Source organism: Triticum urartu, chromosome 4A, assembly GCF_056163025.1.
Source record: "Triticum urartu cultivar PI428250 chromosome 4A, HENAU_Tu73, whole genome shotgun sequence".
NCBI classification, from domain to species: Eukaryota; Viridiplantae; Streptophyta; class Magnoliopsida; order Poales; family Poaceae; genus Triticum; species Triticum urartu.
In genome coordinates, this window is record NC_141876.1 from 233972794 (window position 1) to 233991060 (window position 18267).

The 18267-nt window shown below is 50.3% G+C and overlaps 1 protein-coding gene across 9 annotated transcripts in view; it reads right to left on the bottom strand.

Moving 5' to 3' along the window:
* LOC125551464 (DEAD/DEAH box helicase) overlaps positions 1 to 18267 on the bottom strand; it is a 51529-nt gene that overhangs the window by 14585 nt on the left and 18677 nt on the right. For 8 of the 9 annotated variants that reach the window (XM_048714715.2, XM_048714714.2, XM_048714713.2 and 5 more), the window contains exon 10: positions 2892 to 3065. The exons of the other annotated variant lie outside the window; for it this stretch is intronic. In XM_048714715.2, the coding sequence (XP_048570672.1) occupies positions 2892 to 3065 (174 nt within the window). The remainder of the gene's footprint in view (positions 1 to 2891; positions 3066 to 18267) is intronic. 9 annotated transcript variants of the gene reach the window in all.

An 18267-nucleotide genomic window follows, 5' to 3' on the forward strand; every position in this document is an offset into this window, starting at 1 on the left:
CCCACGGCGCCATCTTCCGCCTAACCTGCCCTTACACGTCACAACAGAACGGTCGCGCTGAGCGCATACTCCGCACTCCTAATGACTTCGTTCGTACGTTGCTCTTTCACTCCAACGTACCTCCCAGATTTTGGCCTGACCCTCTGGCCACCGCTACCCTCCTTAACATCCGTCCGTGTCGTCCTCGTTGGAACTACGGCCCTCATCACCTTCTCTTTGGTGCGCCCCCGTCCTATGACGGGCTCCGCATCTTCAGTTGTCTCTACTATCCTAGCACCGCGTCCACCACCCCACACAAACTTGCACCACGATCACTCCCGTGTATCTTCCTTGGTTATCCCTCCAACACCAAAAGTTACCGGTGTTATGACCCTGTCTCCCACCATGTGCACACCTCACAGCACGTGTACTTTGATGAGTCGGTGTTTCCCTTTCACCAGGTACCCCCGTCTACATCGCCTACGGCGCCGCCCCCCCCCCCCTCGCACCTCCCGCCTGGTGCGAGCCCAGGCCGCAGCTCCCGGTCGCCCCACCGGCCAGGCGGCTTTCGCCTCCACCTGGGTTCACGACTCCCTCTCCTGAGGTCGAGTCGGACCGGGCCCCTTGGTCCACGACTCCCTCTCCCGAGGTCGAGTCGGATCGGGCCTCCCTCTCAGGTGCCTCAATGGGCACCCCTCAGGCCACGGCCGCCGACCCTGGCATGGCCACCCCCCTGTCGGCGCTGCCTCTCCTGCCACCGGCTCGCCTGCCAATGCCTCCGCGACGGGCTCGACTACACCATCGCCCGTCGTCGCGCCCGCCCCGGCCGCTTCTCCGCCTCTCAACATGATGACTCGGGCTCGGGCCGGCGTGCATCGGCCCAACACGCGCTACACTTTGGACGAGTATGCCTGTGCTGCCTCGACATCAACGCCCTCACCAGTCCCCTCCTCCGCTCGCGCAGCCCTTTGGGATCCTCATTGGCTTGCGGCGATGCAGGAGGAGTTCGACACATTGCAGCACAACCACACGTGGCATCTTGTTCAGCGGCCCCCTAATGCCAACATCATCATTGGCAAGTGGGTGTTCCGGCACAAGACCTGTCCGGACGGTTCCCTTGAGTGCTACAAAGCTCGTTGGGTGGTCCGTGGATTTCGACAACGTGCGGGCGTGGACTTCACCGACACTTTTGCCCTGATTGTCAAACCGGGCACGATCCGCACAGTGCTCTAGCTGGCCTTCTCTCGTGCCTGGCCCGTGCATCAGTTGGACGTTTCCAACGCCTTTCTGCATGGCCACCTTGCTGAGCAGGTGTTCTGTCAGCAGCCCACTGGTTTCGTCGACGTCGAGCATCCCGACCACGTGTGCTTGCTCTCTCGTTCTCTTTACGGGTTGAAGCAGGCGCCACGGGTCTGTATCAGCGTATCGCTGCCTTCCTGCAGTCGCTTGGATTCCGGTCCACTCACTCCGATGCTTCCTTCTTCGTATATTATCAGGGAGCCGCCACTGCATATTTACTGCTCTACATCGACGACATCATCCTGACAGCGTTCGCTCTTGAGCTCCTTCAGCGGCTTACAGCTCATCTTCATGATGAGTTTGCCCTCAAGGAGGGCCCCTGCACTACTTCCTCGGCATCGAGGTGGTCCGAAGGTCCGATGGGTTCTTTCTGCATCAGTAGAAGTATGCTCACGAGCTTCTCGAGCGTGCGGGCATGCTTAACTGCCGCCACACCCGTCAACACGAAGGCCAAGGTCTCAGCCCTGGAGGGCTCTCCTGCGTCAGATGCAGCGTTCTATCGCTCTATTGTCGGTGCCCTGCAGTACCTGACACTGACGCGTCCGGACCTGCAGTACACTGTTCAGCAGGTGTGCCTCCACATGCACTCCCGCGGGACTCTCATTGGGCCTTGGTGAAGCGTATCCTCCGTTATATACGCGGCACTACATCCTTGGGACTCAGACTAACGGCCTCCGCCTCCACCGACCTCGTCGCCTACTCTGATGCGGATTGGGCAGGCTGCCCCGACAGCCATCGCTCCACCTCAGGCTATTGTGTCTACCTTGGGCCCTCGCTGATCTCTTGGTCGTCCAAACGGCAGCCCATGGTCTCCTGCTCAAGTGTCGAGGCAGAGTATCGGGCAGTGGCTAACGCCGTTGCCGAATGCTCCTGGCTTCGTCAGCTGCTCCAGGAGTTGCTTTGTGATGTTCACAAGGCCACGCTTGTGTACTGCGACAACGTCTCCGTCGTCTACCTCTTCGCCAACTCGGTCCATCATCGCCGCACGAAGCATATTGAGCTCGATATTCACTTCGTTTGCGAGCAGGTGGCCCTTGGCTACTTTCGGGTTCTCCTTGTTCCGACGGCGCAACAGTTCGCTAATGTGATGACTAAGGGATTGCCTACTCCCGTCTTTGAGGAGTTCAGGTCCAGTCTCTGCGTCTCCAGCGACGCTTCGACTGCAGGGAGGGAGGGGTGGTGGGGGTGTTGAACATATGGTTTTGCATGTATATTGTATATCCTGACCCACTTTCTAGTCTTTGTATAGTAGAGGTTGAGGCCCACATTGTACACCATATGGTTTTGCATGTATATTGTATATACGTGCATATGCACCCGATGAATACTATTTTGAGTTGCATTGCCAAACCTCTCTTCTACACATGGAATTTAATGTTATATTGTGCTAGTATGGTACTTATATTCAATAAATATTTTATAACTATACAATAATCAAGTACAATAAATCATATATGTTTTTAGCTTTAGTTCTAAAATTCATGCTTTCCACAACCAAATATCATTGAAGTATATTGCAACTAATTCATGCAGCAACGCGGGGGTATCATCTATGATTAACTAAAATGGGAGGCACACCTCTCAGAACTTGCGATTGACTAAAATGACAATACCTTGGACAAGCTATCAAAAAGCATATCAAAGAACAGATCGATGCCAACATTTGCAACATCTCCAGATTGTTGCTCACCAAACATGCTTCCAATTCCCCTAATACCCATATCCTTCTCTGCGACATGGAAACCTTGACCGAGATCCGAATGCTCTTCAATAGCTCCAAGTCTATCCTGCAGATGGAAACATTAAGTTTACAGATGAAGACATGAAAAGATCTATTAGATTGCACGGAAAACGCATTGTTTAAAGTTAGCTATATTTTGGGTCAGTGAAGTTGAAATTTATTGTCTGTCCTAAACAGAACATTGCCTTGTAATGTTCAAGGTAAGATGGTCTCCTGGCCTTCCAAAGGAAGGTTTTGAAAAAAACTTACTGTTTAATGTTGGACCTCTTGTTCCCCTCGTCGGCCTCTCCGCCCACCGAGCCGCTCCCGCGAGTTCCTTCCCCCCCCCCCCCCCCCCCCCGTCCCCCCGAGCCGCTCCCGCAAGTCCTCGAGGGAAACCCCTAGCGCGCGACCACTCGTTCCCCCATCGGCGTCTTCCCCAGCCGCCACCACAAGGCGCCGCCAGGCAAAGCCCGGCCGGCGTTGGTGGCGGCGGGGATCTATTCCCTCTCCTCGTAGTTGGTGTCCGACTCGGGACGGCGCGACGCAAGAAGGCACTAGGTTGTGCCAGGCCCGACGGCGCGGCGGCGGGCGTGCTCGGTGACAGCGGTGCAGCAGCGACTTGGGGCCCTGACGGCGCACGATTGCTGCGGTGTGGCTTCTCTGGCGGTGACGCGCACGACGGCCCCGTCCAGATCTGGCGGATTTGGCTCCGGTGGCCCGTCGCGCGGCGGGGGCAGTGTGCTGCTTGGGTCGCGGGCACCTGGCTCTGCCATGGCCGGCAACTGGCGGAGCTGGAGGCATGGCAGCGGCGGTGGATGGTGCGGGTCAAGGCAGGAGGGTGACGGCTTGCTTGCTTGCTTGCTCGGCCCTGTGACGGCGCGGGCCGTGGGCGGCTTGGGCCGCGGACGGCCGCCCTGCAGTGGTAGGTGGTGGTGGCGGCGGCGCGGAGGTGGACTGCCGTGATCTTCTCTGCGGTGGCTCATGGCGGTGATCTAGGTCGTTTCACGACGTCGGCCCGTCGGTGAGCGGCCTGTGTCGGCCTTTGATCCCTCTCCTCGTCGTCCGGCCGCTACCGTCGTCGAAGGACTGGACCTCTCCCAGCTGCGGTCCATCGCTCGTCTCGCGCCCGATGCTGTGAGACTGAACTCGTCTCGCGCCAGGCAGCAGGACCGAGCTCATCTTGCTCCCGGCAACAGGACCGAGCTCTTCTCGCGCCCGATGCTGCAGGACGGGTCGATGGAGGCCAATTTTGGCCGGCCTAGTGGGTCCCGTCGCTGGGGGCCGACCAGGGGTGCAAAAGGCGGGTCCTTTCCACTCGTCTCTTTGGTTGGGGTAGTTGCGGCTCTCGGGTGAGGTGGTGTCAAGGTCTTGGATGCCGGGGCGGCCGCCCTGGTGGTAGTAGTGCGGTGCTCATGGGCAGAGCCCGTGGCTCGGTGCTGCCCGGTGGCCATGGCCATGTGGGCGGTGTGGTCGCCGGGGTGTGGCGTTCCGTGGCAGTGAGTGTTGGCCGAGGTGAAAACCTATTCAATCTTTGGATGTACCGGCGGCGGCGAAGCTCGTTTCCTTTCTGAAGGCGTCGTCGTGGCTCTCATTGCCCGTCGTGTTGCTCCAGGGGAAACTGATTCTCGAGTCGGCGATGGCAGCGCTCCGACGTCGTAACCTTCCTGAAGGCGCCGCCTTGGAGCCCACGGTTCGTCATATGCTGCTTCGTCTCTTCGCGATGGCGTGTTGACGGTTGAGGACCCCGGTTGCTTTTGTAGTGCTAGGGATGGTGTTGTTGCGCTCAGCACCTATGTATCCTGCCTTGGGTGTGTGCGTGTGTTGTGGTTGCGTGTGTTTGTACCGGGTTGTGGATGATCGTTGCTTTATATATAAAAAGCGAGGCGAAAGCCTTTTTCGGTATGTGGGACCTCTTGTTGAAAAAGCATAATGGATGTGTGAAGAGTTTCTTTCTCCCCAAAAGCCCAATCTGTGTAGTGGAGGAATTGTAACTTTGAGTAGTTCAGGTTAAATTGAAGCCGGATTGTCATGTTGATGCTATATGCATCACCAACGGTGATCTTCGGCAACGAGGAGCAAATGAGATTCTAGCTGGACAGATGAATTAATGAGCAATCAACCATGGAACTCGCTGGTCACGAACTCGAATCGGCCGAGAGCACGAGTAGTGGCGTGCCTAAAAAAACTAAACCTGGGCTTTGATACCATGTTAGAGGAGCAACTTAGATGTATTGCATAGCCCAAGGGGGGAAATATAATACAATCGACTTGGGGTACGGAAGGAAATCAAGACTAATATGACTACATAAAGAGACATACCGATACTAATAGTAACAAAAAAATTGATCTGCGGGAAGAAAAGCATGTGTTGCACATGCGAGAGAGAAAAACCTAGCCTCTGATACCAGATTGTAATGCAAAGCCCATGGGGAAAATATATAGAACAGAAGACTTGAGGAAAAAGAAATGAAATATAGACTAATACGACTACGTAGAGAGACCTGGACCTATACTATTACTCCTTAACACTCACAACTATGGTTCTATGGGCAGTTGGCAGACGCACGCGCGCGCACACACAGTTTGGGGGATGACAGAGCGAGGATCTGCCTCAAGGCCTATGGGTACACGACATCACAAGCGAGCTTGGTGTCCAAGGGAATCATGGGGTACCTTAATCTAGTATATATGTTGTGTTTCTGGCCCAGGCCCATAGTCTAGAGTGTGGCCCAGGCCCATGTAACCTTGTATAGTCTAGAGTGTGGCCCAGGCCCATGTAACCTTGTATATATCTCTCTCCTCCTCAATACAAAAAACTGTTCGGTCATTCTCTCTTCCTCACGTTTCCTAACATGGTATCAGACCAGGACCAAACCCTAGTCCCTCTTCCAGCCGCCACCCATGAAATCGTCGCCGGTGAGGTGATTCAGGCAGATCTGTCTGGTGAGGAGACATCCACATCGCTGCCCCATCCCATCTTCGTCATCAACCTGTAGGAGCTGCTCTCCAGCAACTCCTCTGTGTGTTGTGTGTCCTCACAGCTACTCTGTGAGAATACTTCCCCTGCTCTCCAGCAACCATCTCCAGCAAGCTCTTGGTGCCTTCCCTGCTCTACAGCAAGCTCCAGGCGTTCCTCCTTCTATCCAGTGAGATCCAGCTCCTGTTTGTGGTTGTCTGCTGCTCTTCTCTTGTTGCTGCCTGCAGCTGCTATCAGATTGGGTGTTTCCAGCTGCTGGCCGCTCACCACTATGGCAAGAAATGATTTCGGATTTGGTTCTTTGATCATAGATATCAAGCTTGATGGTTCAAACTACAGGGAATGGGCATTTTCTGCCCGGACTGTCTTGAGGACAGCTGGTTTTGTTTCTCATCTGACAGATGATCCACCTAGTCCAAATGATGATGCAACAAGGAAGTCTTGGCAAAAGATCGATGATCGTGCGATGGGAGTTTTAATTCTGGGTGTTGAACCCTCACTTCGAATGAGTCTTGAGCATCACACTTCAGCTAAAGAGATATGGAAGTACTTTGAGCAGCGCTACCTTCAGCCCAGCAGTGCACTTCATTTCTCCTTGTTGCAGAATTTACACAACACTCGGCAGCCAGAAGACATGTCCATAGAAGAGTACTATGGAGCTTTCACTCGCATCACTGGGCAGCTAGGTTCCAAAGGGTAATTCTGGTTGTGAGTCATGTGCAGCGAAGGAAAAGTATGACCATCAGACTCTCATGTTTCAGTTTGTGATGGGTCTCAAGCCAGACTTTGAGAACATTCGCACTCAATTGCTTGGTCATACGACTCCTCCCACCTTGACAGAGGCACTTGCTAGCTTGATCGCTGAGGAGACTCGTCTCCGTTCTCTTGGGGCTACTTCTGCGCAGACTCTACACACTACTGTTTTGGCTTTTCCTCAGTGGCCAGGTGCCTCCAAAGCCACACCTTCAGCTGTCGTCTGCTCGTTCTGCAAGAAGGCAGGACACCACAGAGATGGTTGTTTCAAGCTTCATCCAGAGCTGTTAGCTGAGTTTCAGGCTAGACGGGCCCTCAATCAGCAGTGTCGTGCACCCCAGGCTCCTTATCAGCAACAAGCAAGGGGTGCTTCTGCATCTGTTCTCTCTCAGCCCGTTGTTGCTGCAACCCAGTCTTGGGTTCTGGACTCTGGAGCTTCTTTCCATGTGACCTCTGATCGCTCTCAGCTTGTGTCTTGCCAGCCAGTGCAGGATGGTGCCTCTGTTCAGACTGCTGATGGTACATCTTGTTCTATTACTCATCAGGGTTCTCTTTGCACATCCAAGTTTTCTGTTTCTGCCATCTCCTTTGCTCCAGAGTTGTCCATGAATCTTATGTCTGTTGGCCAGCTTGCTGATATGAACTACTTTGTTGGTTTTGATGACTCATTTTGTTATGTGCAGGACCGTCAGAGCAAGAGGGTCATTGGAACTGGCCATCGCCGTAGAGGATCCACATCCCTCTACATCCTTGACACCTTACACCTTCCTTCAGCTTCCACCACATCCGCGTTCCGGATGGCTGCATCAACATCAAGATCCACTTCCTCATGTTCTTTTGCCCAGTGGCACCATCGCTTAGGTCACTTGTGTGGTTCTCGTTTATCTACCCTTGTTCGACAAGGTGTTTTGGGTCATGTTTCCATAGATGCTGGTTTTCACTGTAAGGGTTGTAAGCTAGGGAAACAAATACAACTACCATACTCTTCCAGCACTACTCATTCTAGTCATCCTTTTGATTTAGTGCACTCTGATGTATGGGGTCCTTCCCCCTTTGTTTCGAAATGTGGCCACAAACATTATGTCATATTTGTTGATGATCACTCTCAACATACTTGGGTCTATTTTATGAAGCATCGTTCTGAGTTGTTTTCTATATATAAGGCTTTTGTACGTATGGTCCATACTCAGTTTTCTAGTGTTGTTCGTGTTTTTCGTTCTGACTCCAGGGGGGAGTATCTATCTACTGCTTTTCGCGAGTTTCTCTCATCTGAGGATACTCTCCCTCAGCTTTCGTGCCCTGGTGCCCATGCTCAGAATGGTGTTGCTGAGCGTAAGCATCGCCATATTGTTGAGACAGCTCGTACCCTTTTGATTTCTTCCTTTGTCTCCACTCATTTTTGGGGTGAAGCTATCTCAACTGTTGTTTATCTTATAAATCTCCAACCTTCTACTCGCCTTGAGGGCAAGTGTCCTGGTGAGGTTTTGTTTGGTTCTCCTCCCACGTATGACCACCTCTGTGTCTTTGGTTGTACTTGTTATGTTCTTTTAGCACCTCGTGAGCGTACCAAGTTGACTGCTCAGTCTGCTCAGTGTGTCTTCCTTGGATATAGTCTTGAACATAAGGGCTACCATTGCTATGATTCTTCTGCTCGCCGCATTCGCTTTTCTCGCGATGTCACTTTTGTTGAGGATCAACCCTTATTCTATTCCCCTTCCACTAAACCATCATCCTCAACTTCTTTAGAGTCTACCTCGTTTCTTTCACTTCCACCTATCTTTTTAGATGAGTCCATAGCTGAACAACCTTACTCTGTCCTAACATCAGAACCATCTCCACCACATGTTTCATCTCCTTCCTCACCAGCTCCTTTCTCTCTTCCACTAGCTCCACCTCTAGATAGTCTTCCTTTCCATTACACTCATCGTTATTCTACTCCTCCAGCCAGTACTTTCCATTATACTCGTCTTTCTAAAGTACAATGTGACACGCAGTCATCTATGCCTTTGTCTTCTACTCCTCCAGCCAGTACTACTGACCCTTGCACTGACGGCTCTTCTCTAGCAACGCGATACAAAAAGGACTTATGTGCAGGGGCTGTTTCTGAGCCTAGTACCTATCAGGAGGCAGTTGTGTCACCTGAGTGGCAACTAGCTATGTCTGAGGAGCTTGCAGCCTTAGAGCGTACTGGTACATGGGATTTGGTACCATTACCTCCTCGTTCAGTCCCTATCACTTGCAAATGGGTGTATGAGGTTAAAACCAAGTCAAATGGTTCTGTGGAACGCTACAAGGCTCGCCTTGTTGCAAGAGGTTTTCAGCAGTCTCATGGGAAAGATTATGATGGGACGTTTGCTCCTGTTGCTCACATGACTTCAGTTCGAACTCTAATTGTTGTGGCTGCTACTCGGTCATGGAAAATCTCCCACATGGATGTGAAGAATGCCTTCCTTCATGGTGATTTACATGAGGAAGTTTATATGCAACCACCTCCAGGTATCAAGGTTCCATCAGGTCATGTTTGTCGTCTTCGAAAGGCTCTTTATGGGCTTAAGCAAGCCTCTCGTGCCTGGTTTGAGCGGTTCAGTTCTGTGATTCAAGCTGCCGGTTTTTCTCCTAGTGAACATGACCCTGCACTCTTCATTCATACATCTGAGCATGGCCGTACATTGCTTCTACTTTATGTAGATGGCATGCTGATCACTGGAGATGATGTTGGGTATATTGATTTTGTTAAGAAAAAATTGAGTGAACAATTCAAGATGTCAGATTTGGGGTCTCTCAGCTATTTTCTCGGGATTGAGGTCGAGCACACCGATGATGGTTACTATATCTCCCAGCAAAAGTACACTCAGGATTTGATTCTTCGCTCAGGTCTCACTGACACGCGCATTGCTGCTACACCTATGGAGCTTCATCTGCAGTTGCGTCCTACTGATGGCACTCCTCTTGAGGATCCCTTTCGCTATCGTCACATTGTCGGCAGTCTAGTGTACCTCACAGTGACCAGACCTGACATTGCACATGCAGTCCATATTCTCAGTTAATTTGTCTGTGCTCCCACCTCAATTCATCATGGTCACCTATTCCGAGTCCTTAGGTATTTAAGGGGAACTACATCTCGCCAATTGTTCTATGCTAATTCCAGTTAGCTCCAGCTTCATGCTTACTCTGATTCCACTTGGGCGAGTGATCCTATTGATCGTCGCTCGGTCACTGGCTATTGCATATTTCTTGGTACATCTCTCATTGCATGGAAATCAAAGAAGCAAACTGTTGTGTCTCGCTCCAGTGCCGAGGCAGAGCTTAGGGCTCTCTCTACTACAGCTGAGATTGTATGGCTTCGCTGGCTATTGGATGATCTTGGTGTCTTATGTCATACACCAACACCTCTTCTTTGTGACAGCACTGCTGCTATTCAGATTGCTAATGATCCAGTCAAGCATGAGTTGACCAAACACATTGGTGTGGATGCCTTTTTCACTCGATCTCATTGTCAACAATCCACTGTCAAGCTACAATATGTCCCATCAGAGCTTCAAGCCGCAGATTTCTTCACCAAGGCACAAACTAGAGATCAGCATAGGTTTCACACTCTCAAACTTGGTGTATCAGATGCTCCTGACCCACCTTAAGTTTGAAGGGGGGGTGTTAAGTATATATGTTGTGTTTGCGGCCCAGGCCCATAGTCTAGAGTGTGGCCCAGGCCCATAGTCTAGAGCGTGGCCCAGGCCCATGTAACCTTGTATAGTCTAGAGTGTGGCCCAGGCCCATGTAACCTTGTATATATCTCTCTCCTCCTCAATACAGAAAACTGTTCGGTCATTCTCTCTTCCTCACGTTTCCTAACAGCTGCCATAGTCAATCAAATATGATTATCTAAAGAGCTGGAGGATCATTTGTTTTGGCATTGGACAATGGACATCTTCTGGTGAGTACTCTTAGAAATCTGTTTACTTGGCATTCTTCTTGGAAAGGTCAATTTCGATCTTTACTTCTTTCTTGGATGCTTGTGTTAGGAAATATGAACTTATATTTCCAGGTGGCCATATCATCTGAGATGGTTTGGGCACATTCAGCGCTGGCCTCCAGAAGCGCCAGTGCATGGCTGATGGCTAACGCGTGCCGATAATGTCAAGCGAGGTCGGGGTAGACCGAACTTGACATGGGAGGAGTTCGTAAAGAGGGATCTGAAGGACTGGAGTATCGACAAAGAACTAGCCATGGACAGGGGTGCGTGGAAGCTTGCTATCCATGTTTCAGAACCATGAGTTGGTTGCGAGATTTATGGGTTTCACCTCTAGCCTACCCCAACTTGCTTGGGAAGAAATGCTTTGCTGCTGCTGTTGTTGTTGTTGTTGTATTTCTAGGTGGCCATAGGCCAGTATATATACACGTACAGATGTGGTATAATATGCAGAAAACCCCTTATACAAAGGGAAAAATACAAAGGAGAACACGACTAAATGTGTATAAATCTAACAGCCTGAAGGAACTCCTGCTTCTATCATCGCTTTCAAATTGATGTTCAGCATTACTCTGTGAAAGAGTAGAATGAGAAAGCTAATGAATCTTAAACCTATCGAGCCACTGCAATGGTGCCAAAATTGGAGTATTGGACCTGTAGACGACAAGCTCAATTCATGGCTTGAAACAGCTGCAGAGCGTACGAGTGTCAAGGCTAAGGGGCTGCAATCTCTCATCATCCTGACTCAAGCGGATTCGCTTCTGCACTACTTGTGCATCTTTAACGGGGCTTTGGTTGAGGTGATATTGATCGAGGCAGAGCAGTGTGAAGTTGGTTGGAGCTAAAGAGCTTTGGAGATTGTCGTTGCAAGCCAGACCACCAGATACCTCTACAACTTCTGCAGTTTTAGTGTGCCGTTCTTCTCATACAAAATGATGAGCGTTTAGATGTGTGTTCGGCAAGAAAAAGCAAGGCCACTAATAGGCGCCGGTGCGCCGGCCGAAAATTTCGTCCAGTCCCACGTGGGCCGCACGATCTAGCATTTCTAAACCGTACGATTCCTTCGTCAAGCTTCCAGAAAACGCTGCAGCAAAAAAAAGCAGAGGAGAAAAAAGAAAGGGGAAATAGACCAGCGCCCCCTCGTCCTCGGCCGCAGACGACTCGTGCTCGCCGAACCTTTCCCGTTTGCCTCGCCACAGACGCTCACCGCCGATGCTCGCCGCCGTCGCTCGCAACAAAAAGGCCCGTTGACCGTAGTAGCTTTTTCTCTTGCGTCTGTGTTGCATCCATGGTAGCTCCGCGGCGCGGACCGCAACACCGTCCCTCGCTGGTGCTGCCCACCGCCGGTTGCAGCATCAATGCCGACGACGGTGTCGCTTCCAGACCAAGCTGATGGTAGCAAAGAATGGATTGCTGGTTCCAGCAAAAATCGATGGCGGTGAAAGCAAAATTGGGGCTGGTTCCAGCTAAAACAAAAGATAGTGGTTGCAAAAAAGATTGCTGGTTCCAGCAAAAATCGAAGGCGATGGAAGCAAAATTGGGGTCTGGTTCCAGCAAAAACAAAAGATAGTGGTAACCAAAAAGATTGTTGGTTTCAGCAAAAATTGAATGCAGTGGTAACAAAATTGGTTGGTCAACAAAACCAAGATAGTAGTAGCAAAAAAAGATGCTAGTTCCAGCTTTCATATGCACCGGTTCCAGCACCGATAGACACCGGTTCCAGCACCGCTCGCTGCCCGTCGCAGCACAACTCGCTAGCACATAGTGGCCCTCGATGCCGGAGTTAGAACCGGCAGGGGGGCCAAGCTGAATCCGGCAAGAGCTAAGCTGGAACCCGCGAGCGCCGGAGCTGCGGTGCGGTCGATTTTAGCTCCCCGCGGTGCTGGTTCCAACAAAAATGATGCGTGGTTCCAGCACGCGCTGCAGTGGCTGGGGTCGTCTGAGACACGGCGTACGCGGTGGCTGCTGGTAGCCCTCGCCCGCGACCCCGGCAAGTCCCTCACATCAACTCCACTCACCAGGGGCGCCTGGAAACAGTGCTTGGTCTTTGGGCGTGCCGATGCCAGGCGGTACGCGCCTTGGGATGAACTACGCCATGGCATATGAGGCCAGAAGGAGGAGGGTGCGTGCGTGGCCATGAATCGGCGGCGGTGGCCGGAACAGCTCACGGGATCGTTTAGCTGAGAGATGAGAAGAAGAAAATAGATAAGAGGAGGAACGAATGGCTGTGAGAGACCGAAGAGATAAGGCAAAAAAATAAGGAAAGCGGTGCGTGCGTAGAAGCTACTAGTAGAGCCGAGCGAAGCCTGTGTCCGGCGCAATATTGAGCCGGTCCGCCGATTACAAGGCTTTCCCAAAAAGCAATGGAACAAACAGTGCATGTGATTAAGCTTGGGACATGTAGGCAAGAACATATCCGCTGCACCAGCCCAGTCTGTGAACCAGGTGCACCAATAGCTTTTGGACAATTAGATGAAAAAAAGCAACGGATCAGATTTTGGTCAAAAGTTGGACCACATCATATTTGCAGAAGCAACCTCATAGTTTCAACCCGCACTTCACATCCCACTCTTCCATCAATAAATCTGTGTTTTAATTTTTTTTAGCCCAAACACAACAATGGTCATATATTTTGAAGCGAATGTCTGACTTCCATTCCGTCTTGACTGGCAACTTTGTCTTGATGAGATCTTTGAAACAAGATCACTGTTGAATATGTTTTTGAAATTTTATTTTATTTTCTTTTTGAAACATAATTTAAGCATATGTACATGGATCGATGTGTGGAGGGAGAGGCAAAGTTACAAAACTTATAAAATAAATCTAAGTTTTAATATAAAAATATAAATGTTATGGTTAAGTTTGAAAAAAAGTCCATTTTGAAAAATATATTCAACATTGATCTTGTTTCAAACATCTCGTCAAAAGAAAAATGGTGGTCAGAGAAAAATCAAATTTAGACGTATGGCTCAACATATATGAACATATTTATGTTTGGAGAAAGAAATGACATTGATTCAATGATAGGAAAGGAGAGTGAAGCACGGGTTGATTTTAACATAGTATGAGGACTTTTGCAACTCCGCCTATGTTGTCTCAACATAGCCAGTCCCAAGCCCGGGTAAAGGAGGAGGGTTATGATAGGCTTGGTGAGCCAACGTAAAAACTCAGCCACTCTTATGGAGACGAAACCCAAAAGATTTTCGTTGAGGCATAACCGTCTCAGCGACGCGCCACATCGGAACCCGGGTGTGGTGTCAAATGGGCAAGGGCCGGGCCATCACCTCCTCGGTGGCGCGCCGTATCTTATCTGGATACGGTGGCAAGTGAGCGGGGATCGGGTCGTCGCATCCTTAGTGGGGCGCTACATCGGCGCCCGGATGTAGTGGAAAATGAGTAAGGGTCTTCGCATTTGACTCGACGAGTGCGAAAGGTAAGGAAGCTAGCCAAGCCTAGGAGGATCCGCTTAGGTAGCTGGAACGTAGGGTTTCTGATAGGGAAGCTTCGGGAGCTAGTTGATGCAACGGTGAGGAGAGGTGTAGATATCCTTTGCGTCCAAGAAACCAAATGGAGGGGACAGAAGGCGAAGGAGGTGGAGGATACCGGCTTCAAGCTGTGGTACACGGGGACGGCTGCAAACAGAAATGGCGTAGGCATCTTGATCAACAAGAGCCTCAAGTATGGAATGGTAGACGTCAAGAGACGTGGGGACCGGATTATCGTGGTCAAGCTGGTAGTTAGGGACTTAGTTCTCAATGTTATCAGTGTGTATGCCCCGCAAGTAGGCCACAATGAGAACACCAAGAGGGAGTTCTGGGAAGGCCTGGAGGACATGGTTAGGAGTGTACCGATTGGCGAGAAGCTCTTCATAGGAGACCTCAATGGCCACGTGGGTACATCTAACACAGGTTTTGAAGGTGTGCATGGGGGCTTTGGCTATGGCATCAGGAATCAAGAAGGAGAAGATGTCTTAAGCTTTGCTCTAGCCTACAACATGATTGTAGCTAACACCCTCTTTAAAAAGAGAGAATCACATCTGGTGACTTTTAGTTGTGGTCAACACTCTAGCCAGATTGATTTCATCCTCTCGAGAAGAGAATATAGGCATGCGTGCCTAGATTGTAAGGTGATACCTGAAGAGAGTGTTGTCCCTCAGCATAAGCTGGTGATTGCTGACTTCCGCTTTCGGATTCGTGTCTAGCGGGATAAACGTGTCAAAGTCGCTAGAACGAAGTGGTGGAACTTTAAGGGGGAGGTAGCTCAGGCGTTCAAGGTGAGGGTCATTAAGGAGGGCCCTTGGGAGGAAGGAGGGATGCAGACAATGTGTGGATGAAGATGGTGGTTTGCATTCGTAAGGTGGCCTCGAGGGAGTTTGGAGTGTCCAGGGGAAGGAGAAGCGAAGCTAAGGACACCTAGTGGTGGAACGATGATGTCCAGAAGGCGCTTAAGGAGAAGAAAGATTGTTTCAGACGCCTATACCTGGATAGGAGTGCAGACAACATAGAGAAGTACAAGATGGCGAAGAAGGCCGCAAAGCGAGCTGTCGGTGAAGCAAGGGTTCGGGCGTATGAGGATCCCAACCAACGGTTAGGTACGAAGGAAGGCGAAAGGGACATCTATAAGATGGCCAAGATTCGAGAGAGGAAGACAAGGGATGTTGGCCAAGTAAAATGCATCAAGGACGGAGCAGACCAACTCCTGGTGAAGGATGAGGAGATTAAGCATAGATGGCGGAGTACTTCGACAAGCTGTTCAATGGGGAGTATGAGAGTTCTACCATTGAACTGGACGACTCCTTTGATGAGACCAGCAGGCGTTTTGTGCGGCGAATCCAGGAGTCTGGGGTCAAGAAGGCTTTAAAAAAGATGAAAGGAGGCAAGGCGATGGACACTGATTGTATCCCCATTGAGGTGTGGAAAGGCCTTGAGGAAATAGCGATAGTATGGCTAACCAAGCTTTTCAACCTCATTTTTCGGGCAAACAAGATGCCAGAAGAATGGAGATGGAGTATATTCGTACCAATCTTCAAGAACAAGGGGGATGTTTAGAGTTGTACTAATTACCATGGAATTAAGCTGATGAGCCATACAATGAAGTTATGGGAGTCATTGAGCACCGCTTAAGAAGAACGACAAGTGTGACCAAAAATCAGTTAGGTTTCATTTCTGGGAGGTCCATGGAAGCCATTTTCTTGGTACAACAACTTATGAAGAGATACAGTGAGCAAAAGGACTTGCATACAGTGTTCATTGACTTGGAGAAGGCCTATGATAAGATACCGCGGAATGTCATGTGGTGGGCATTGAAGAAACACAAAGTCCCAGTAAAGTATTACCCCCATCAAGGACATGTACGATAATGTTGTGACTGATAGGAATATGCAACTTGTATTTCCAGGTGGCCATAGGCCGGTATATATACATGTACAGGTGTGGAATATATGCAGGAAACCCCTTATACAATAGGGTAAATACGAAAGGTTACATGGCTATATATATATAACTCTAACACCCCTCCTCAAACTCATGGTGGGTGAACAACACTAAGTTTGGAGAGATAGAAGCCATGCTGCGCTCTAGTCTGGGCCTTCGTCAGAAAATCCGCCAACTGTAACTCGGAAGGCACATACTGAAGAGCAATAACCTGATCGTGCACACCAGCGCGCACATAGAAAGCATCAACACCAATATGCTTGGCGAGCTCATGCTCCACAGGATCGCGCGCAATGCTAATAGCACCTGTACTGTCAGACAAGAGCGAAGTAGGTGTAGTAACAGAAACACCAAAATCCTGAAGTAACCACCGTAACCAAGTCACCTCTGCCGTCAAAAGAGCCATAGCTCGTAACTCAGCCTCTGCACTCGAACGAGAAACTGCAGTCTGTTTCTTCGTCTTCCAGGCAATGAGAGAACCACCAAGAATAACACAGTAAGCAGAAAGTGAACGGCGATAGGAGGGATCACTAGCCCACGTAGCATCCGAATAGGCCTGAAGCTGTAAAGAACTGGAGCGAGGAAAGAATAGACGGTGAGAGATCGTGCCCCGAAGATATCGGAGAACACGAAGGAGGTGACTATAGTGAACCGAAGTGGGAGCGGAGACAAACTGACTCAGAATATGAACCGGATAAGAGATATCCGGACGAGTGACAGCTAGATAGACAAGACTCCCAACAAGATGACGATAACGCGTCGGGTCAGGCAAGGGGTCACCATCAGTATCACAGAGGTGAACATTGAGCTCCATTGGAGTCTCAACAATGCGCTCATCGGTAAGAGCAGCACGAACAAGAAGATCTTGTATATACTTTTCCTAGGATATAAAAAAGCCATCAGAGGTAGAAGAGACTTCAATCCCAAGAAAGTAGCGAAGAGGTCCAAGATCGGACATAAGAAACTGCTCACTAAGACGGGCCTTTACAAAGGCAATATACTCGGGGTCGTCGCCAGTGATGATCATGTCATCAACATAGAGAAGAAGAAGAGTCCGGCCACGAGGAGAAAGGTGGACAAACAATGCTGGATCATGAGCACTCGTTGAAAAACCAGCAGCGGTCACCACAGAAGCAAAACGCTCAAACCAGGCGCGGGGGGCTTGCTTAAGGCCATAGAGAGAGCGACGAAGACGACATACCATGCCATCAGGAACAGAATACCCAGGTGGTGGCTGCATGTATACCTCCTCACGCAGTTCACCGTTAAGAAAGGCATTCTTAACATCAAGCTGAGATACAGACCAGTGGCGTGCAGAGGCCACGGCAAGAAGTGTGCGGATAGTGGTCATATGGGCCACAGGAGCAAATGTCTCATCATAATCACGACCATGCTCCTGCTGAAAACCACGAGCCACGAGACGAGCTTTGTAACGCTCAAGAGAACCATCGAAGCGAGTCTTAACCTTGTAGACCCACTTACAAGTGATGGGACGGACACCTGGAAGAAGAGAAACAAGATCCCATGTACCGGTGCGTTCAAGAGCAGCAATCTCCTCTGCCATCGCAAACTGCCATTCAGGATGAACAACAGCCTCACGATAAGAAGTCGGCTCAAGAACAACAGCACCAACGATGGAAAAACCAAGGCGATCAACAGGCGGAAGCGAACGAGGACGCAAGCCATAGGTAGGCTGAGATGAGGAGGACGGCACGTCAGCAGACACATCCACATTACGTGAATGACGAGTGTAATACTGAGGCAAAGATGGAAGAATACGAGGATGAATAGCCAAAGTAGAATCAGGAGGTGGAGACGAAGAAATCACCGGGGATGAAGGTGCAGAATCTGGTGACATGCGAGGTGAGGAAACCGTGGGAGATGGTGGCGGCAAATCGACAAGAGGTGGAGAAGTAGAGTGAGCAGGACGGAGAGACAAGGGCTCAACTGGAGTGATAGGTGTGTCAGGAAAAGTGAGGAAAGAGATATCCTCCACAGAAAAGGTCGAGGAAGATGGACGCGGGTAGAAGGGACGAGACTCATCAAAAGTCACATCCCGAGAAATACGCATCCGACGACCGATAGGATCCCAACAACGATAGCCCTTATGCTCATCACTATAGCCTATAGTTGCCAT